Source organism: Trichomycterus rosablanca, chromosome 8 (assembly GCF_030014385.1).
Source record: "Trichomycterus rosablanca isolate fTriRos1 chromosome 8, fTriRos1.hap1, whole genome shotgun sequence".
Taxonomy (NCBI): Eukaryota; Metazoa; Chordata; class Actinopteri; order Siluriformes; family Trichomycteridae; genus Trichomycterus; species Trichomycterus rosablanca.
Window position 1 is genome coordinate 31,468,007 of NC_085995.1, and position 22,207 is coordinate 31,490,213.

Below are 22,207 nucleotides of genomic sequence, written 5' to 3' on the forward strand. Positions count from 1 at the left end.
AGGCTGGCTTGATGTACAGTGTTACTCGTGTTACAGCAGCTTCTTTTTCACATCAAAATACAAAAATGTTTAAGATGGTTCTTGGATTACATTTTACCATCTTAACCATTTTAACCAAAGGTGGCAGACCAGCAGAACCATAGGCAGGAATAGCTATGTTGCACCCTGGTCCTGGAGGAACGTTGTACAAAAAAGCCTCTCTTGAACTCTTCAACTCTTAGTGGTTAAGCTACTAATCATAAAGTCACTAGTTCAAGCCCCACCACTGCCAAGATGCCACTTATGGGCCCCTGAGCAAAAGTCCTAAAGTTTTATTGCTTGTATCAGTCACAATTGTAAGGTGCTTTGGATAAAAGCCAAATGCCATAAATGTAACCAGTTTGACCAGAACCAGCTTCGTGTAGAGGGCAACCAGCATAACAATTTGGAGCATGATAAATTGATATAAAATGTACTCAAACTAGCTATCAACAGAAAAAAACAAGCTTTTTACAACATAAATGTTTGCTTGGCTAAAATAATTAAATATATTATTAGTTTATTGCATATTTAGCTAGGTGTCCACATTATTTTGATAAATGAAAGATAACTGTGAGAATCAAAGCACACTAAAATTCAATAATATTTGGGCCATTCAAAGATTTTAAATCAAAGCTAGTTTGTTTGGAGCCAAAATTTTCTCATAGGCTCTTTTTGGTCACTTCTTGGAACATTAATTGAGTTCAAATGAAAGAATTCCACTTCTCTGGAAAGTAAACAGCTTCGCTACAGGTCCTTACTTAGAAATCAGATTACTGACTTTGTCATGTAAACTTAGACATAAGCAGACTACTGAAATGCACATAACTTTACTAATGGTATTATTGTTATAATCTGGTGATTTCTTGTGTACATCTAAATACACTCATTGACTTTTAGCACAGCAGCCAGGAAATAAAGCCCCTTTTTATTGCAGGTATGGTGCAGTACAATATACACTGACCAGGCATAACATTATGAGCACTAACATGTGAAGTAAATAACACTAATTATCTTTTCATCACAGCACCTGTTAGTGGGGGGATATATTAGGCAGCAAGTGAACATTTTATCCTCAAAGTTGATGTTAGAAGCAGGAAAAATGGGCAGCATAAGGATTTGAGCAAATTTGACAAGGGCAAAATTATAATGTCTAGACGACTGGATCAACACTGCAGCTCTTGTGGGGTGTTCCCGATCTGCAGTGGTCAGTATCTATCAAAAGTGGTCCAAGGAAGGAACAGTGGTAAACCAGCGACAGGGTCATGGGCGGCCAAGACTCATTGATGTACATAGGGAGCGAAGGCTGGCCCGTGTGGTCTGATCCAACAGACGAGCTACTGTAGCTCAAATTGCTGAAGAAGTTAATGCTGGTTTTGATAGAAAGGTGTCAGAATACACAGTGCATCACAGTTTGTTGCGTATGGGCAGCAAAAGGGGGACCAACACAATATTAGGAAGGTGGTCATAATGTTATGTCTGACCGGTGTATAGTAGTACACATCCAATAACTTACCATACTGTATAACGATTGTTGTTTTATTAAAATAAAATAAAATTTATTGCGGTTGGATGTTCAACATGGCACTTGTCTCATTTCTGTGGGGCACTACTGAGTTTCTTGGTCATGAAGGGTAACTAAATTTAGAACGTAAATTTAGGTACCTCGGGTCACTAGGCATTGGAAACAACAACAACAACAGCATGTTCGGAACGGATTTTAAAACGTACCGTACCATAAGGTATTATGCAGTGGACAAGGGGTAAATCACTGTTTCCCTGACATCTTTATTTACACTCCGGTCCAGTAGGTGGTACCAAAGTATACAATAGCGATCAGCTCAATTCCAAGAAGCAGAAGAATCAAGTCATATGACAATATGACAACAAGCTATTTGATTTAGCACCAGTCTGATTTATTATTAGATTTCTGTATTTCAGGAGATGTGCGGTTGTGTGTAGCTGGTGTGAATATTATAACGTTTATTTAGATTTTTTATTTTGAATAATCTATATTTAAAGGTCTGGGTTAGCTAAAGTTGTTCTGGTAACGGCACTCTATTGTACATCTGGATGATCTGATCTCTCAGATTAACGGTCATTTGGTTGATCCAGGATTGTTGTGAACAGCTGGATAGGATCAGACGATTCTCACCTAAATGGTACGTACATAAACAAATGTTTAACCATAGTCTGGTGATAAATACACGGATTATTGTTATATAAGATGTCCCAATGTGTTGGGCTGTTCCCTAGTTTCATTCAACAGCTTGCTTTTAGAATCTAGGTATTCAGATTCTTCCCATTATTATGTGGAATAGCTCATCGTCGTACTGAAATACCATCTTCCAAAAGATTGGTGTTGTGTTAAAGGCTTATGAATTGATTGGGATGTTTTTAAACATGGAATGAATCTAAACTCTACAGTGCTGCACCCCTCCCAGACTGGCATCTGCCATCTAAGTTATATAACATTTGTAAAGAAGAGGCATCTAAATACATTAGTAAGTGTTTGTATATATTACATGCAAAGTATATCATTGGAATAATCAGAGGAATAAAGCTAGTAGACTAGTTAAACGATCAAATAAAACAACTGGCTGGTTAGCAGTGTTACACAGATTGATTCGATTAAACCAGATTTTCAATAGCAGTAATGACAGCTGTTTGCTGATGGTTTAGTAATATTTAAATAGATTCATGTTGATACACTGGCTGACCACGCCTGACCAAGGTGAAGATGATCATGCTGGATGGCAGCTTGGTCAAGCTTGTAATCCTGGTCTTACTTGGTGGCTGGTTGGAACTTTTCGATTAAGCTGGTTATGTAAGCTGGTTAGTCAGCCTTGTAAAGTTAGTAATGCTTATCTAGGCTGGTTTTTAGGATGAATTCTAGTGGTATTTATTTCCTCAAGTCCAGCCTCTGGAACAGGGTTGGAGGAAAGTAATGCGTTTTTTTAAAATACAGTGTTTTAATAAATGCCTTGCCCATTAGCTTACTCATTAACTTACTAATTCTGCAGTTCTGTACCTTTCTAATGCTGGCATGTAGGTATGTAAAATGTGGAAGGTCTGTGGATTTTATACACTGCTGGTTGGGTGTATGTTTTATATGCTTAATATTTTCAGAAAAGCGTATTGTGATGTTATTTCATACTAATATCGTAAAAATCACCCAACCTTAAGCTCTTGCTTCGTAGTATGTTTAAATGATATAATATACACTTTGTATAGGAATACTTTGTTGCCCATAATGATGATTACTAATGAAATATGCTTGTTTTACAGCTTCGGTATGGATCCGACAGCTTCAGGAGTCTTCTGCAGCAAGATGCTAAGCATGGTCAACTCCGAGGATGTAAACGCCATCATTCAGGCCCAGAGGCACATGTAAGTACCTGCCACAGAATTACAATATTTTTCAGTCGATACAATATGCAAAGACTATATAATAATCAGTTTTATAACTCTCTGTCAAGGTTGGACCGCTTTGAGAAGACCAACGAGATGCTGATTAACTTCAATGGCTTGTCTAATGTACGGCTGCAGCAGATGAATGACCGCTTTTTGCTCCACACCCGCACTTTAACTGAAATGAAGAAGGATCTAGACAGTGTTTTTCGTCGAATAAGGTACAAATTATGATCCTTTTATTTTGACATAAAAATAAATGTATGGGTTTCCTTAAAGCCAAACTTTATGGACCTCGTTTCGTGCACTGGGGCGTGGTCATGCTGGATTTGGAAAGAGCCTTTCCCAAACTGTTGCCACAAAATTGCAAGCTTTTTTTATACACCTGTTAGCAATGGGTGTGACACAAAACATGAATTGAACAATTAGGGTCTGACCTCTCAAATGCTCTTTTAAATAGGCACAAACAGGGAGGGGTCAACTCCATAATAAAGTTCATGGTTCTGGAATAAGATATCTAACATGGACAACTCATGGTCAGGTGTCCACATACTTTTGGCCATGTAGTGTGTATCTAAAGCTGAATGGATTGAATATAAAGCGTTTTTGTTTCAGAACATTAAAAGGAAAGATAGCGAAGCAGTATCCCGAGGCGTTTAGCAGTGAGTATGCTCAAACCTTTTCTATCAGTATATTAAATTCATGCTGGTAAACATGGCTATTTCTGCTGCCATTACATAACCACATAATCTTCATTTCATTTTTTAACATCTCTTTTTTTCACTATTATTATTTGCCAACAGACATTCGAGAGGCTTCTAGTTTGGAGGAGGATGATGATGAGTTCGATCCTGTACCTCCCAGTGTCGCCACCACCACAGCCACGTCTGAACAGAGTACAGAGTCCTGTGACACGAGCCCTGATGTTATATCACCCACCGTCAGCCACTGTTCAGAGGAGCTTTCCCAGGGAAATCCTGACACTCCTAGATCAAACAGCCCAGACAGGGCGGTGATGCTGGACGAGGGACCAGATTCAGCTGAAATCTAAAATACTGTGGACACTTTGCTGAATATTTGGAGTTGCTTTGTGTTTGGTATTTAATAAGCTGTGTGTGTGTGTGTGTGTGAAGGAGAGAGAGAGAGTGTGTGTGTAAAAAGCAGCAGTAGTAACTGAAGGTGACTTGACGTGTGGTATTGCCATCCTAAATCTTGATTAATTTGGATTCATCAGTTCTAATCTCGTAACAAGTTCCAGACTCTATCCTGACCTAAATTGGCAGTTATTTATACCTAGTAGACCTCATAGTTGATATCAATGTTATGATTATTATTATTTTTTATTTTAGGTTTTATTTCTTTATTATTATTATTATGTTTTATTATTGCAAATTATGAGGTTCACCCCAAGATTAAAATAGTACTTTGCTGCTTTCTGCTTTTAATTGTTTTAATGATCTGTTTGACTGCAGATATGATTGGGAATGGTCAGCAGATTGTAGCATCTATTAAAACTTAACAGTGAAATTGTCTGTTTTCTTTGTGTTTACTGTTACAGTAAATTGTGTTTTTACAAGAATCTAGAATTACCAAGAATTTAGCAAAATTTCAAATACTGATCAATGGTGGTTAATAATGATAATCGACTAATCACTAATAATGTTACTGGCTATTATATGATTTCAATGATTTTTGTAACATATTTTATCTGTAACTGAACAATTAAAAAAAACAACAAACATACTTACATAGCTTAAATTCACTTATACATTTATTGTGGGTTTTATTAAAAAAAATATGATGGGTCAAAAATATGCACACAAACTTTTTTAATCATTATTAATTTGATGGTGTATGAATATCATTTAACTTGTATATATAATTGAAAAACATTTAATTTTGCTGGGTATGGCTTATTAATTCCATGTTAGTGATTAGGTCTAAATTAACTTGACCTATTAAAGAGTTTAAGGCAATGTGTTTTCTTGTGAAGATCAAGAACTGCCAAAAAACAGAAACACCATATAAAAGCCTGATATTCAAAAATGTTTAGAGAATTCCCTTTCTTAACAGCTTATCCAATTAGGGTCGTGGAGCCTATCCCAGCTTTTCAATGGGCGCAAGGCACACAGTAACACCCTGGACGGGGTGCCAGTCCATCGCAGAGTGTTTAGAGAACTGTGTGATCTAATCACAGAATAAGCAATTCAAGCCTTTTCTGTTGCCTCGTGTTGCTTTGAAATCTCTGTCAAAGTCCTAATTGTTTGTGCTTTATGATTCATTCTTTTGCACCAGTCATTCATGTTCTTGCAACGTATTGGTAAATGACTTTTTTGTTAATACCCAATAATTGTATCACCTATTGGACAGTCACCCTTGGTTACATTTGAATAGAAGTTCTGAAACAGGGGTTTTGGTCATTCCATAATCACCCAGTCATACTTTTTGTTTTGGAACGTCTTGCAGACATCAAATGCAATATTAGTTAATAAGGTAAAACATCAATATTCTTTTTGCTGTTGTCCATTAAGTACATGCAAAATATAATTATATACAAAATATAACATGATGAAAAGAAATCACTGTTTTCTGTTTTTATTTACATTTTACTTTCCTCTTGTGTGAGCGTGTTGCACTAAAATGAATTGGCGCACTGAGCTTAGGGCAAGCTTAGGGTGGCTCAGTGGGCAGTGATCCCCAGGTGGGGCGGTCCAGGTCCTTTCTGTGTGGAGTTTGCATGTTCTCCCCGTGTCTGCATGGGTTTCCTCCGGGAGCTCCGGTTTCCTTCCACAGGTTAATTGGAGATACAAAATTGTTCATGACTGTGTTTGACATTAAACTTGTGAACTGATGAGTCTTGTGTAATGTGTAACTACCGTTTCTGTCATGAATGTAACCAAAGTGTAAAACATGACATTAAAATCCTAATAAATAAATAATAAATTCACGCCTCTTTTTTCATGTGTGTTTTTTTATTGTGTGGGTGACCTGTCCAGGGTGCTTCCTGCCTCTTGCCCAATGAATCAGACCCACCGCGACCCTAACCGGGATAAAGGTATGGTAAATGAAGTTGTAGCCTAGCGGTAAGGTACTGGACTACTAATCAGAAGGTCACTGGTTTAAGCCCCACCACTGCCAGGTTGCTGCTGTTGGGCCCTTGAGCAAGGCCCTTAACCCTCAATTGCTCAGACAATATACTGTCACAGTACTGTAAGTCGCTTTGGATAAAAGCATCTGTTAAATGCCTGGAAATGAATAGATGAAATACCTTAATTTCCTTCGGGATTAATAAAGTATCCGTCCGTCCGTCCGTCCGTATCTGTCTGTCTGTCTGTCTGTCTGTCTGTCTGTCTGTCTTTTGGCCGCCTGGGTCGAACGCTGCTCTCTAGTGCCTAGTAATCATACTCGTCGTGGAAGTACTACAACTCCCATGATGCAACAGTGAAGAGTCATCACGACACCACTTCATCCTCAAAGCCCGAGCGGTCTCGTCTGACAAAACATTTTCTATTGTACTTCATGTACATGTCTGCTCAGCCGTCTTTAAAAATGCTTATACTGTATTAAAAACCTTTCAGTTAGTGATGAATATCTGACACAACGTTTTAAGGTAGGTAAAGAGCATTTGCTAACTACCTTTACTACATAATGAAATAAATTACAGGTGTTAGTTAGCCATAGCTCCTCACTACTGTATGGGTTTGGTAGCATAACGAGTCATTTATATCTAAATAATAATAGCACGTAGTTTGTGCTGTTGTTATCAGTTTGGTTAACGAACTTTATAATACCTGAGTACATATGTTAGCTAAAGGCTAATAATAAAAGCTGTAGGTGGAGATAGTGGTAATGCTCTGACTGGCTAGTTTACAGGAATGTCAGTGCTTGTATTGTGTATAGCTTTGTACGGCTGTACAATTAATCATGATCACGGTTTTGTCTTCTTCAATTAAATACAAGGAGTTGAATAGAGGTTCACCTAAAGTACCGAAATTGGATAACATTAGGTATGGTTTATTATTGACGATGGTGCCTTAAAACGTCCCATTTACCTAAATGATGATTTACCTGAATCATTCTTTCATTGATTTATCTCCTTTTAAACCAAGAAACACTGGGGCCAGGGCAGGAATACACCATGGATTGGGTGGCAATTAGTTGCAGGGCACCAGACTTAAACTCAAACTCAAAAGAAGCTTTATTGGCATGACAAATAAGGACATTCGTATTGCCAAAGCAAGTTACAGAGAAATAATAAAAATAACAATAACAAATATATACAAAACAGTTACATGTGCAAAAAATATAAAATAAAATAAAATATTAATAAAAACTGTGCAAAATAATAACAATAAAAATTATAATATTTACAGTAACGAGGTAGTAATAACGATCTGTGTGTGTGTGTGTGTGTGTGTGTGTGTGTGTGTGTGTGTGTGTGTGTGTGTGTGTGTGTATGGGACATGGTCACCCACTGTCCTTCACCTGGTGGCAGGTGTGTGTGTAGAGTGCTGCTAGTGTGCAGATCTCTCTGTGCTCCCCCAGTAGGTGGGGCAGTTTGTCGGGGTCTGGGAGGGAGGAAAAGTTGGGGATGACGGTGTTAAATTTAGGGAAGAATTGGGAGCGGATGTGGTGGTACTTGGTACACTGGGTGAGGAAGTGCAGCTCTGTCAGACACTACCAGACACTCACACTCAGTCAGCTTAGACACACACACACACACACACACACACACACACTAGGAGAACATGCCCAACTCATAAAGGCTCTTAACTAAGTGTTTGTTTATTAGGATTTTAATGTCATGTTTTACACTTTGGTTACATTCATTACAGGAACGGTAGTTACTCATTACACAAGATTCATCAGTTCACAAGTTTTAACATCAAACACAGTCATGGACAATTTTGTATCTCCAATTCACCTCACTTGCATGCTTTTGGACTGTGGGAGGAAACCGGAGCTCTTGGAGGTAACCCATGCAGACACGAGGAGAACATGCAAACTCCACACAGAAAGGACCCGGACTGCCCCACCTGGGGATTGAACCCAGGACCTTGCTGTGAGGCGTCAGTGCTACCCACTAAGACACAGTGCAGAACACAAGTGTCTTTAATAAACTACTGTGTATATATATATATATATATATATATATATATACAGGCACACATCTGCTGGCAACTAACTGAATGCTTTCTTTTAGGTTCATGAGGGAAGGTGGTAGGTGATCGCTTCAAAGATGCGGAGAGTGTCTCGGAAGAAAGCCTTGAGTATAGTGAAGGAGCTGGATGCTTTCCCCAAGGTTCCAGAGAGCTATGTGGAAGCCACTGCGAGTGGTGGAACAGGTGGGCTTTCATCACATTTCTCAACCCGTTCAGTTCACACAGTTTGTATTACATTAGTGACATTGTTTTTTCTCCATGCATTTAGTGTCTTTGATAGCCTTCACTGCCATGGCACTGCTGGCCTTCTTTGAATTTTTTGTCTACCGGGACACATGGATCAGTTATGAATATGAAGTGGATAAGGATTTTTCTAGGTATGGGTTTCATCCTGTTATTTTATAACATTTCCTGTTTTATGTAAAATTTTGAGCATCCTGGGCGAATTCCATGTTTAGGTGATTTAAAAAAGACGTTAACACATAGTTTACATGGAATAAATTTAAAGTAAACTTTTCACATATGTTTTTTGTTAAAAAGTTGCAAATGGAGCACTCGGGTGGCACAGTGGTCTAACGTGCTAGCACACCATTGTTGAGTGTTCAGACTCCAACATGGCTGGACATCCATGCAAACACAAGTGGTCGTGTTTGTCACTGCTGCTGCAATATGCAAAGTGTGTTCCATGTAGGGGATGTTAGTCTGTTCTTCCTTTAAGAAAAACGACAAAACATGGAATTTGACCAGGGTTTTCAATACTTTTTCAGAAGGCTGTACACAGTGTGCAGTCTAAATATAAACATTCTGTCAAAAATATTATATTGAAATTTGAGCTTGGTGTTTTTTTTTCTCTTTGATTGTCTTACAGTAAATTAAGAATAAATATAGATATTACAGTCGCCATGAGGTGCCAGTGTAAGTACATTTATCGTCTTGTTCCTTTTAGTCTACCCCTAAGTAAAGGCCTGCACCCATTGCATTTTACTATTTTTATACAAATAGTTACACACCTATCCACATGTGCAACGTTTAACATGCAGACTCCCTTATTTACACAAACCAGCTTCACCGTTTGTGATTTTTTTTTATGTACATCGGTTTTGTACAATTGAAACTGAACACTTTTTAATACCAATTTGATACCATACACTAAAGCAGAAATGCTATTATGCACAGACGTCTAATGGATTTGTTTCTTTTCTTCTAGTTGTGGGTGCTGATGTGTTGGACCTAGCTGAGACTATGGTTGCGTCAGATGGCCTGCAGTATGAACCGGTTAGATACCTACATTTATTACACTGAATTTGTACTTACTGTATTTTTGCCTTTTGTGAAGATTTATGACCTGCTTTTGCAGGTGGAGTTTGAACTGTCTCCTCAGCAGAGACTATGGCACAGGTAAACCAATCGCTATGTTTACTTGAAGGTAATACAGTAGCAAATGAGAGAAGAAATATACCATCTTTAGATGAAGTTATTAAGGCATTGAGGGGAAATATTAATTAATATTAATTATTAAAAAAAAAAATACAGTAGCCCCTATACTTACACATGTGTCGGAGGGGCTGTATGTTAGATACGACCCTCCTCAGCCAGAGTAGGTCTGCAGCAGTGGAGGATATGACTAGATTGGAAGGAAAAAGGAAAGTGCATAATTAGAATAAAATAAGAATGATGTGCGACGTGAACACTTCTTTTTGCTGTTGGTTTCATTAGGGCAAGGATGTTTTGCTAATAATCGAGGACAACCTAAAACAACTTTTGAAACACTGTTACTTATCATGGTGATAAGAACCTGTTCATATGATTCATCTACTGTACCTTGAAATGGAGATTTTACTCATTTTACTTTATTTTGTATGCATATCAGTAGATTATTCAAAATTTGCCCTGAAACTTGACAAAAATGTTCATGTGAACGCACCCCCGACTGTGTGAAATCTGATTTCTAAACACTTCTGCTTTCTTTCACGTTTTGTCTCTCATGCTCAAATGCAGCTGACTTACCTTTACTTTTATATATTATTTTCCGTCCAGGATGCTTATGCTGATTCAGAACAAGCTGCGGGAGGAGCACTCGCTTCAGGACGTTCTCTTTAAGAATGTGATGAAAGGAGGCCCCACTGCTTTGCCCCCAAGGTTAGTCCTTTTCACAGCTGTACCATAAAAGAACATTAACTGTACATCTCTGAGTCTTTGCTTTGGAATAGCAGGAGTTTTAACCTGAAGCTGATTATAGTGTTCTAACAGCAGTAATGCTAATCAGTGTCAAACTGCTTTTCTGTTTTCAGAGAAGACAGTCCCACGCAGCCACCCAATGCATGCAGGATACACGGACATCTCTACGTTAATAAAGTGGCTGGCAATTTTCACATCACAGTTGGCAAGTACGTATTGTCGGCCCGCCTCGGTTTTAAAAGTGCAGGTTCAGTTAAGTTACTTGGCAGCAGCACATGCGGACAATTAAACTGGCTTTGTTTCAAACTGCATGCTACAATTTAATATAATATGTCAAAACAGCAGCCATTAGCCGTGTGCTGATTTGCAAACTATGTTCTATGGAAGTATATACGTAGTTTGAGATTGCCGGTTCATTCAATTAGCTGTGCCTTGTTTTTTTTTAGCTTTTTATACTATTAGCACCATGTATTCATTCATGCCTATATTAGCCTGCTATGTGTTACATTATTGTAGTATGTGGCCTGTGTACCTCGTAGCTGGGTAAGTCGGCACTGGCAGCATCTAAAAAGAAAAAAACTTAAAAAAATTAATAGTGCGTGAACAGTGCAAAAGATTTTTCACACAGTCACAGCAGTGTCTGCTCACTGGTCAACAGACACAGTTTGCCGGATCCGAGGAAGGGAAGCTCAGCTGAGAAATGACCTCTTTGCCCAGAAAACCCACACAGAGTGAGAAACTCCTCACACACAGTGACTGACTGTTACATTAGTGTCTCTGTGGCTTTATTGTTGTTTACTTTAGCAGAACAGTATAAAGGATTCATAATGATTAATACTGTTACCCAAAACAGTATCGTCACATGGTTTAACAAATGCAAATCTACTTGAAAACCGAAAACAGGAAGCAGGCATACAAGAGGAAGCAAACTAGAGTTATTGCTAGTATGTGTTTTATTAAAAAGACATTTATTTAAGATATTATTTATATTATTTGCAAGTGCAGAACCCAACAACAACGAACAAAGCAAAGCATATATGCAGCTGCCTTGCTGGATGGTAGCCTCTAAGGCAGATGTGGTCCAATTGGCTTTGTATTGTAAAATCAGATTTTCTACAATACAGCTAGTCTGAGCCAACAGCAGATTCATGATTAATTAAAAGAGTCTGTTTAGACTTCTTAAATACTTTTTTTTAATGCATGTCTTTTTTTTGTTACAGGGCCATCCCACACCCAAGAGGTCATGCCCACTTAGCTGCACTGGTCAGCCATGAAAGTAAGTTTTTGCACATTATGCACATATAGGGCTCTAAGACTGATATGTGACCCACCAATGGATATCCTCACGTAATGCCATGCACATGTTATATTTGTGAACCCAGCCTGGGAATCAAACCCCAAGAACTCTGTTGAGGATCATTCATCCACATATTTAATTTGGCACAGTTTTTATACCCCCTATTTATCCACACTTGGGACAGTCTATAAGAGTGATAAGCCTGGGATTCAAACCCTGAGAACTCTGCTCTTACCAGCCACCTGGCTCTTACCATTACACCCCACAAGCTCATGCCAGAAGTCTGGGACCACTAGTAAATATTTCTCTTCTGCATTTTTCTCAAATGCTTCTTTCTTATTAATTAAATCATTAGCATAATATATTTGGCACCCAAGTAAAATCATGACCAGAAATATTGAGAAGAATATTTGAAATGTTGTAATGGAGGGGAGAAATGAACTATAACTGGGTATGTGCTTCATTCTTACCAAACCTGTTAGATTTTATGTGCAGGGGTGGGGATTTAGTCTTAACAAAACATTCTTGTGCTTTTCCTTCTATAGCTATTTCCTGCTATTTAATGTCATTCTTTTTTGAAGGTAAAACTAAGCACTTTAAGAGTGCCAACATACAAACATTACAGAATTGAACAAGGAAGGGGTAAAAAGTAAATGAAACGGCTTGTACCAGAGGCAGGGTGGATTAGAGAAGAATGTGTTCTGCTTCACTGCCTTGAGAATTCTTTCTTTTTTTCCATTAATAATTTGATAGATAAAATCTTTTTAGTACTGATGGAACCTTTTTAAGCTTTTACACAATAGGGTACCTTTTGAATTTAAAGTTTTTTTTCTATTATCATTCCGCAGCATACAACTTTTCCCATCGAATAGATCACCTGTCATTTGGTGAGGAAATTCCAGGCATCTTAAACCCCCTCGACGGCACAGAAAAAGTGTGCAACGATCGTAAGTTCAGTACCAGCATACAACCTGCCAAACAGGCTTTTTAGCACCCAGTAATGTGAGCTCTCTACATACCAGTTCTAAACACTATATCGTTCTTTTACACCAACACCACTGAAATGCTAATAGTAACGTTAGTAAATCACTTAGTAAAAGTTTCGTAAATTTACCATAACGTGCTCAGTATGACCCCAGTTTTTTTCTTGTTACCAGATAATCAGATGTTTCAGTACTTCATCACCATTGTACCCACCAAACTGGAGACTTACAAAGTGTCTGCTGACACACATCAGTACTCAGTTACAGAACGGGTAGGTTCAAAACATGTTACAAACAATATGTTTATTAACCAGGAATTGTTTATTATTTTTTAAATAACCATTGATGTTATTAAAGCAGAGCATGTAAAGCCCATTTAAGAAGTATTACTGTTATTATTATTAATATTATCAAGGCTTGGTGGCCAATCTCTTTCGCTTTTACCTTCAACATTCAGGAACTAGCCCAAAGTGAATTCTGCCAGGCATCTACCAGGATTTAAATAATCACAGCCCAGCCAATAAAATCACCCAATCTTGTTTTGAAGCCAATTATCTTTCTGCATTTAATAATAAATAGCCTGAGGTGGTGGTTCCACATGAAAGGTGTCATTAGACAGCAGAAAAAGTCACTGAAGCTTGTACTTTCACCATATCAGGAATTTTCAATATCCTGGAAACTCAATATTAATATTCAAATAGAAAATACTTCCAACCCTCTGCAGGCCCCCTCTTGTTCTCAGGTAACCTGGTTTAATAATAAGGCTTTGTATCAGCACTGCCTGTCTGATAAAACTGTCTTTTTCATGAAGCATCATAACAAATAATCTGTAAGAGAAACAGAATTCAGACACATTTCAGCTATGAAATAAATATAAAAACCTGGATGCAAGCTGAAGCTGCGTTTCCCTGTAAAGTGTTTTTGTTTCTAAAACCAGGACAGTTTGCCTGGTCAGTAAGCTTCTACATTCACACCCTTACTGGTGATTATGATTACATAATAACTGGCTTTATGTGACTGTCAGTCATTTTTTAAGTTTCATATGCTATAGCATGTTAATACTTTCTATTTAACATTATTGTTTTTTCCAAATTATGCAGTCTGCCTCATATCAAGGACCTTTGATGAGTTTGATTTATTTACTACAAGTCTTCCTAATCTTATAATTAAACCAGAAGCAAAGACTGCCCCCAAGTTTAGGTTTCTTTTTTCTAGATTAATTAGATTTCTAGAAGTGCTGGGGTGGTGATTCAGTCTCTCACTCACTTTCTTAAATGCTTATCCAGTTAGGGTCACGGGGGGTTGTTGCTGGAGACTATCCCAGCTTTTCTATGGGCGCAAGGCACACAGTAACACCCTGGACAGGGTGCCAGTCCATCACAGGGCAGAAACACATACACACATACACACACCCATTCATCTATAGGGCAATTGAATTTAGTGTCTCCAATTAACCTGACTGCATGTTTTTGGACTGTGGGAGAAAACCGGAGCTCCCGGAGGAAACCCACGCAGACACGGGGAGATCATGCAAACTCCAGGGATTCAGAACTTAATAAGAAAAAGGTCAAAAGTAAAAAAACGGCTTGTACCAGAAGCAGGGAGGATTAGTTCAGGTTTCTTTTTTTCGCATTGCTCCAACTTGAATATACCAAATTTCCTGTGACATCATTTCACTGGCCAGTGGTGGATTCTTACAAAGATGCTCAGCATGTACAGAGTACCACACTACTTCTCCTTCACGCTAGTCCTGGTGCTATGCCCCGGCAGTAAGAGTTGCTGCTGCAGTGTCAATAAGACAAGGCTGAAATTAGGTTTCTGTGTTATGAAAATATATAACTGGATCTGTGTCCTAGTTTGCTGATTATTTTCACTTTTTATGATCTCCCTTCTAACAGAATAAAACTGATGTTGAAATTCCATTACATAAATGTTTTTTTCATTTTGCTGTGCAGTAGCAAAACATGAATCTAGTTTTAGTATAAACTGTTATTTACATTTATTATAGTTGACAAATATGGTTAAATGTGATCAGGTGGATTGATTTTCATTTTAACTGTGGTCAAACATTCTGCGTCCGGATCTGCATTAGACCTGTTCTGTTGTAACGAAATAATACACACCCTCCAGTCAATCAAAAACTAATATTTACTCTAACCGCAGCATAAAGATTCCAGTAAGTGTTCAGTCTAAAGGAAATGAATTATTTGCTTCTGTGTTCCCAGGAACGGGTTATCAATCATGCGGCTGGCAGTCATGGTGTCTCAGGAATCTTTATGAAGTATGACATAAGCTCACTCATGGTGCGAGTGACAGAAGAGCACATGCCACTCTGGCAGTTCCTGGTACGTCTGTGTGGCATCATCGGGGGCATCTTCTCCACTACAGGTACAAAACAGCAAATCGGTTTATATTGGCACTGAGCTGTTTTGGATAGAAAACGTTTTTGAGAATGTTGTGTTGATTCTTTTTTTTTTTAGGCATGCTGCACAGCCTGGTAGGCTTCTGTGTAGACTGTTTCTGCTGTCGCTTCAAAATCGGAGTGTACAAGCCCAAGCAGGTCAGTTACTTTGTCTACAGTAAATCTGTTTGACTACAAAGTTTGTAGCTACAAATATAATGTAGCTAACAAGTAAGAGAAACGCATTGTTAGCATTGTCTGAACTGCATGATTTAATCACCACAAATTCATCATATTTGCATGGCTGAGTAATGTCTGTTTTTCACTAGTTCATAAAACAACATTTGTCCTATATAAGTACATTTCTAAGTAATTGTAAAGTTTATTCCCCTATTAACAATTCAACACTTTTTGCAGCAATGGCCACAGCTCCACGACCTCTATATTTAGTCATTTACATAGCTGCAAAGATATTTGAGCCCACTTTTTTGCAGAACAGCTTTAATTTAGACATCCCTTAGTGCTCGAAGTGGGCTGGTACTTACAGCTATGCAGCAGTGGCATTTCTACATTTTACTTTGTCATACTGTAACCTTTTCTTGCATACCAGCACTTCACACGCTGCCAGAATCTTTTTACCCTTTTTTATATCAGGTTCTGGGTGATTCATAATGATACTACATAAACTGCATTACCCAGGGGGCACTAGGTGACGCTCACCTGTTCATGCTCTCCCAATGTTTAGTACAAGACGAGTAACGTTAATGCTAGTCCGAGTTATGTTAATTCAGAATGTAATAGTTATGGCGGCCAGGTGGCACAGCGGGATATTCCGCTAGCACACCAGCACCGAGTTTCTGAACTCCTCGGTTTGAAACTCAGTGTTGCCACCGGTCAGCTGGGCACCATCTAGTGGGCATAATTGGCAGTGCCTGCAGCAGATACTAATTGGTCACCGTGTCTGCAGGGTGGGGGCCTGACTATGTGTGGGTGGGTCTTCATATGCTGTGTAAGAACCCTGATTGGCGAAAGAAACGCCTGTGCAGAAAGCAGGGGTGAGAAGAGGAGGGCTTGTGTCGGATGAGGCGTGTACAGTGACGTGCTCTCCTCGGATGCAATCTTATATCTCTCAGCAGCAGAAGACAAAATTGATTGTGCTAAATCAAGAGCAAAATGGGGAGAAAATGCATAAAAAAAAAGAATGTAATGGTTAATTATTTGCAGACACCAACATGTAAATAAGGGGAGTTCCAGCACTTTTCCCAACATTTCAAGCATGGGGTATCCTGAAGGGTTTTTAAGCATGAACCACTAATTCAGGTCTTGACTACTGCATGCTTGCATAAACTTTCCATCCTTGCTCACAGCATTAGTGCAAAATTAAAGGCGGAAACACCAAACATTACTGTGTAAAGATGTATATTTTTCTGCCACTGCAAAAATGAAAAATATACATTTCATTATATATACCCCCCCCCCCCCCCCCCCCCCCTATTTTAGACAACCCTGATCTAAAAAGAAGCAATAACTTGAATCCTTTGTTTTTTGGCAGGTCAGTCTTCTAGATGGACATGTAAACAGCCATACAACTCCACAGTCCGAAAATGGATTCACCAGAGGTTCTTCACTGGATCTTCATTCCTGAGACTCACTGATTCATCTAAGACACAAAGACACCACAGGACTCCACAGAACTATCAACCAATTACTAGCCAATCTGCCAACATGGTATTGTGAAGGGACATTTAAGCACACAAGTGTAGGCTGGAAATACAAAGTATTGATTACAGGACATTTGGTAAAAAAAGAAAAAAGAAACTTCTGAAATAAGGTGTCATTTGTGAGAGATGTTTATTTTATTTTTTTCCATTTTGTGTAGTTATTGTACATGTTAGAAGCAGCTCCTTCAATTCAAAACCAGCAAGAGGGTTTAAATGGCAGAAGTGATTTATCAGATTTACTTTTACCCACATATTTGTAATGTTAATGCAGCTGAAAGGCTGGTCAAGGTCTTTTGGGCAGCTGTCAATGCATTGTTGCTTTTGATTTAATGAGAATAATTACATCCCGATTTTTATCCCGTATCAAAGCACCACGATCAGCATCCAAATTTTGCACCAGTATCGTTTTCAAATAATATGTCATTCTGCCTAACCAGGCCTTTCTTCATTAATCTCAATAATGAGCAAGATCCAGGAGAAACCAATGATGACTGCATTTATTTATTTTAATAACTTAATTTTAAGGTTCCTTTTACATTCATTCATAATTACTCACTCCAAGAAGCACATTTAAGTAGCCACTCCATTTGCATGTTTTGGTGAAAGTAGATAGAACTTGGAGTAGCCAGAGGAAGCCCAACTTGGAAAGGACAAGCTAAACTCTACATGAATAGTGACTAGAGGCCAGGTTTAAACCCAGATTCCAGGACCATGGTGCTGTGCACCATCTACTCTTCCTGCTGTGCTGCCCCAATTTTATAATAAATAAGCATCTATTACATATTTGCCTGCATTTTAAATTTAATGGGTTTTTAATTAACTGTTTATAGTCCTGATATTAAGCACTCAGTAAAGCTAAATGTCTACAAGCACCCCAAACTGCACACCACTATATTAAGTGAGCATTTGTTACCACACTATTGGTGTCAGTACTGTTTTAAAAGGTATACTGGAATAATCATTTATTTGTTCACTTAATTAATTAATAATTGCTTTACTTTGGTCAGTGTTACAGGGCTGCAATGGGTCCTGCTCCACCCAGAAACACTAGGTGCAATGCAGGATAATAGAAAGCCAATCCTTTCCAACACACATTCATATCTAGGACCTAGAATATATCAAGCACAATGCATACACTCACTGGATATTTTGTTGAGCTGTGCCAGAAGGTTGATGATGGCACAAAAGCATCTCGGTGAGATAAGAAGAACTAACCAAATAGTATGTTTTAACTTTTCATTTTAATAAACCACTTTATCCTGGTCAGGGTCACGTGTGGTCTGGTTTCCCAGGGTGCAAATCCATCACAGCTTCTGTAACATTTGATCCCAGATCTCAGCAGTGATGGACTAGCGTAATAGACCCCAAGTGCCCCAATATTATGTGTTTTATGTACATTTTTTGACAAAGCAAAGTATGTCTTATTTCTCAAGAACGTATAAAGAAGCAGTATTGTGTGTTTTTGGACAAACTGGGTCTAAAATTGGCTTTAATAATTTAGTCCAATAAAAACAATAGTTGCAAAAATCGATAAAACTCCAGGATTAGTGCTGGATTGGCACAGCAGTCTGATACTCTAACTCACAAAGGAGTCCTGATGGTGCCAAAAGCTTGGTCGGGTGCAGACACAGTTGACTGTGTCTGAGAAAGGAAAAGCCAGATAAGGAATCATCTTGTTGCTGCTGCAACAACAAATCCCTCCATCTGGGTGAGCTTCCAGTATGAGGGGCAGAGACATTCAGATGTGTGTTGAGGCTTTCTGTGTAAATCTGCTGCTGGCTGGTGTACAGACTCAGCTGGTGACTTCATAAGTGACAGAGGGGGTGTGTGTTAGCCTTTTGTCCTCCTCGGCCAGCCTGTTTAAATACAGTATGTATAGATATATTAAAACTCATCTTTAGAAACTTAAATAATCATACATCTAGTAAAGATTATTCTACATGAGTCTTAATAAAAATATTCCTTATTTATAATAGAATAGTTTGGTGTTCCTGGATTACCAGCATTATTGTTTATCCAGTAACCACCAGATAAATCAGGACAGGAACAGGACCTGAGTTTCAGGGTCAGCTAAAGAAAATATCTCTAATTACTCGCAGAGCTTCATCATCAGAGTCATTCTGAGTTTTGTCCCCTCTAGACTCAACTTCATTTTCTAAAGCCTGTGGTGGAGCAGGTGAATGTTCATCAGACCTTGTTGATCCTCTGCTGGAATGTTTTGTCTCTAAGCATTCAGCATGTTCAGCATACGGTACAGTCGCTTGTTCAGCAACATCCACACCAACATCAGAAACGTCTGAGTCTGTACTCTGGTCCTCATCAGTCTCTGAAATCACTGTTTTTTCTGTAGTCGTTGCCGGACATCCATCTGCTGCATCAGACTTTTGTTCAGAGAGAGAAAACAGAACAAGGTTTAACCACCAACAGTTTTCTATGATATTTTTATAAGCCATATTACCCAGTAATCTGTTACAAATATTGGTCATACCAAGGATGTTATACTTCATTTGGACCAGATAGACATTATAGACCAGACTGACTGATTTTAAAAGGGCAATTCGAGACAAGCCAGGCTGGTGTAATAAAAGACAAATTTCTATTCAGACACTATTACTCGATAAGGCAATGATGGTACGTTTTAGCTTCATCAGGGCTCAAGTTTATTGTAAATTTCCTTTGCCAATATATCAGCACTGAATTCTCTCCTTTAATTCATGAAATAATTACAGAACCCAGAGCAAGGAATCTAAAAACCACTTCTTAATACACCATACACTCCCAGGCTCCTAGGTCATCTTGTGGACTCTCCTCTTTAGTTACCTACATTTTTCAATAGGGTTTTTGTGAGAGGACTGGGATACCAATAAAGGGGCCTAATTTAGGTCAACAAACTATTTTGTGTCATTCTGCTGGAGGATCGCAACCACGTTTTTTTTCTTAATTGCACAGGCTGCCAGATTGAGTGTTTGTTTCCAAAAGGCTTTAGTTTGGTCTCAACTGATCACAGAACCGAGTTCCAGTCAAAATGCAACTAGTATTTGGAGAATTCCAGAAATTTACTGTGTACAGACGTATAACATAATAATTCATTATAAACTCTAAACATCATGATTTTACTAGGAATGGTATTGTGGCCTGAATTTCCTCCTTACCTCTGGTCAACATCTGTGAGAAGTTTTGCATGTTTTTTCCCTGGTTACTTTTATGCACATTGGTGGACTGGCTGCTTCAAACTACCCATAGGTATGTATGCATGTCGGTCAGTAAGTAAGCTTTGCCCTGCAATAGACGGGTGCCTTGTCCAAAGAAATGTTCATACCTTATTTTTGTATTTTCAAATTGCACAAGTACCACCGTGACTTTGACCAGAATGATGTAAATAAGGTATTTATTTATTCGAATTTAAACATCGTGTTTTAAACACTTTGGACAGGTAGTTACTCGTTACACAAGATTCGGGCAGCACGGTGGCTAAATGGGTAGCACTGTCGCCTTACAGCAAGAAGGTCTTGGGTTCGATCCCCAGGTCCGGCGGCCCGTGTCCTTTCTGTGTGGAGTTTTCATGTTCTCCCCGTGTCTGTGTGGGTTTACTCCGGGAGCTCCGGTTTCCTCCCACAGTCCAAAGACATGCAAGTGAGGTGAATTGGAGACACTAAATTGTCCATGACTGTGTTCGATATAACCTTGTGAACTGATGAATCTTGTGTAATGAGTAACTACCGTTCCTGTCATGAATGTAACCAAAGTGTAAAACATGACGTTAAAATCCTAATAAACAAACAAACAAACACAAGATTCATCAGTTCAAGTCTTTAATGTCAAACACAGTCATGGACTATTTTGTATCTCCAATTAACCTGACTGCATGTCTTTGGACTGTGGGAGAAAACCGGAGCTCTCAGAGGAAACCCACACAAACACAGGGAGAACATGCAAACTACACACAGAAAGGACCCAGACCGTCCCCCTGGGAATAGAACCCAAGACCTTCCTGCTGTGAGGCGACAGTGCTACCCACTGAGCCACCGTGCCGCCCTGTAGGTGAAGTGAATGAATGAATGAAACTCACCTTTGTGTTAACCTTCCTTAAAACACCGAGTGCTGTTTCCATCAGCTCCTGTTCATTCATCCAGTACCTAATACTGTACAAATAAACCCTCTTTAGCAGTGACGTCATGTTTCAGATATTAAACAGGTGAAAGCGATGTGACGCAATAAATGCACATTGTACAATTATTCACCTTTTAATGCGAGTTTTTCCTGCTCCATGTTTCGGGTTTTCTTTATGTATGTTCTTTACAGACTTACTCGGTCGCTCTTTGCTACTTTGTTGATCAGGTGAGATCATCCAGGAGGGCAGCTTTCTCTTCATAGCCATAATAAATCACTCTTTTATTCGAATCAGCTCAAATATGAATAACGCGCTAATGCTAATTATAAACAGCACAGAGAGCTCGAGCTCATTTAAACACACCGCTTCTCAAACCGACTTCTTGTTCCGTGTTGTGAAGACGTTACCATTTCTAGGTTCTCAAAGTGCACTAAAACAGAGCTCACGTTCAAAACTCGGCTGTTTATATCAAGCATTTTGTGTTTGAGCTTAAGAATCGTTCTCCACTGCAGCCTTTAAACTGTACTTCACCTGTATTTACACGTTCTTATCCACGATTTTTCTGGCAACACTATGGGGGCTGCCATGACACCTCCCTATTTCCGTTTGCCGGTTTTTCGTTTCCGGTTGCATTAGATTTGCTGTAGTACTAACTACAGTACCCCCATGCGCGTGAGGCGATGACGTATTTCCTGTTTACATTCCAGTGGCGTACGTTAGCCAACGGCTGCGTCCGAAAGCCCAAACTTACACAGTACGTACTAGATTCGCGGCAGTGCGCACTGCTCGGCCGGTAATGCCTAGTTCACACTACACGATTTCTGCCCTGATTTACAAGCTTTACAATATTTGTGAACTTATCGTCCACGCCAAACCATAATACCAACACTGTTATGCCAAGTTCACACTACACGACTTTCCAAGT

General features: G+C 38.9%; 2 protein-coding genes and 1 long non-coding RNA gene across 7 annotated transcripts; 2 read left to right on the forward strand and 1 right to left on the reverse strand.

Annotated features, from left to right (window-relative positions):
• The first annotated feature begins 1,979 nt into the window (after positions 1-1,979).
• Positions 1,980-4,956, forward strand: kxd1 (KxDL motif containing 1). The gene is made up of 5 exons (XM_063000050.1): positions 1,980-2,180; positions 3,307-3,408; positions 3,498-3,650; positions 4,045-4,091; positions 4,233-4,956. The coding sequence occupies exons 2-5, from the start codon at positions 3,314-3,316 to the stop codon at positions 4,478-4,480; spliced, it is 543 nt and encodes a 180-aa protein (XP_062856120.1). The 5' UTR covers positions 1,980-2,180; positions 3,307-3,313; the 3' UTR covers positions 4,481-4,956.
• A 2,000-nt stretch (positions 4,957-6,956) lies between these two features.
• On the forward strand, positions 6,957-17,954 carry ergic2 (ERGIC and golgi 2). Of its 5 annotated transcripts, XM_063000728.1 has the most exons (15): positions 6,957-7,039; positions 8,265-8,401; positions 8,633-8,774; positions 8,860-8,968; positions 9,460-9,506; positions 9,799-9,866; positions 9,949-9,989; positions 10,629-10,730; positions 10,883-10,978; positions 11,990-12,045; positions 12,915-13,013; positions 13,224-13,321; positions 15,275-15,437; positions 15,530-15,609; positions 17,003-17,954. In XM_063000728.1, exons 3-15 carry the CDS (start codon positions 8,669-8,671, stop codon positions 17,093-17,095), a joined length of 1,158 nt encoding a protein of 385 aa, XP_062856798.1. In that variant the 5' UTR covers positions 6,957-7,039; positions 8,265-8,401; positions 8,633-8,668; the 3' UTR covers positions 17,096-17,954. The 5 variants fall into 5 exon arrangements, with proteins under 5 accessions (XP_062856798.1, XP_062856795.1, XP_062856799.1 ...); XM_063000725.1 differs by having other exon boundaries at positions 8,265-8,774; XM_063000729.1 differs by lacking the exon at positions 8,265-8,401 and having other exon boundaries at positions 7,021-7,039.
• A 195-nt stretch (positions 17,955-18,149) lies between these two features.
• LOC134319512 (uncharacterized) lies at positions 18,150-21,866 on the reverse strand. The gene is made up of 4 exons (XR_010013520.1): positions 21,413-21,866; positions 21,241-21,313; positions 19,172-19,552; positions 18,150-19,027 (listed from the first exon to the last, which is right to left on the reverse strand). It is a non-coding gene; the product is annotated as an uncharacterized LOC134319512 (long non-coding RNA).
• Positions 21,867-22,207: the final 341 nt, after the last annotated feature.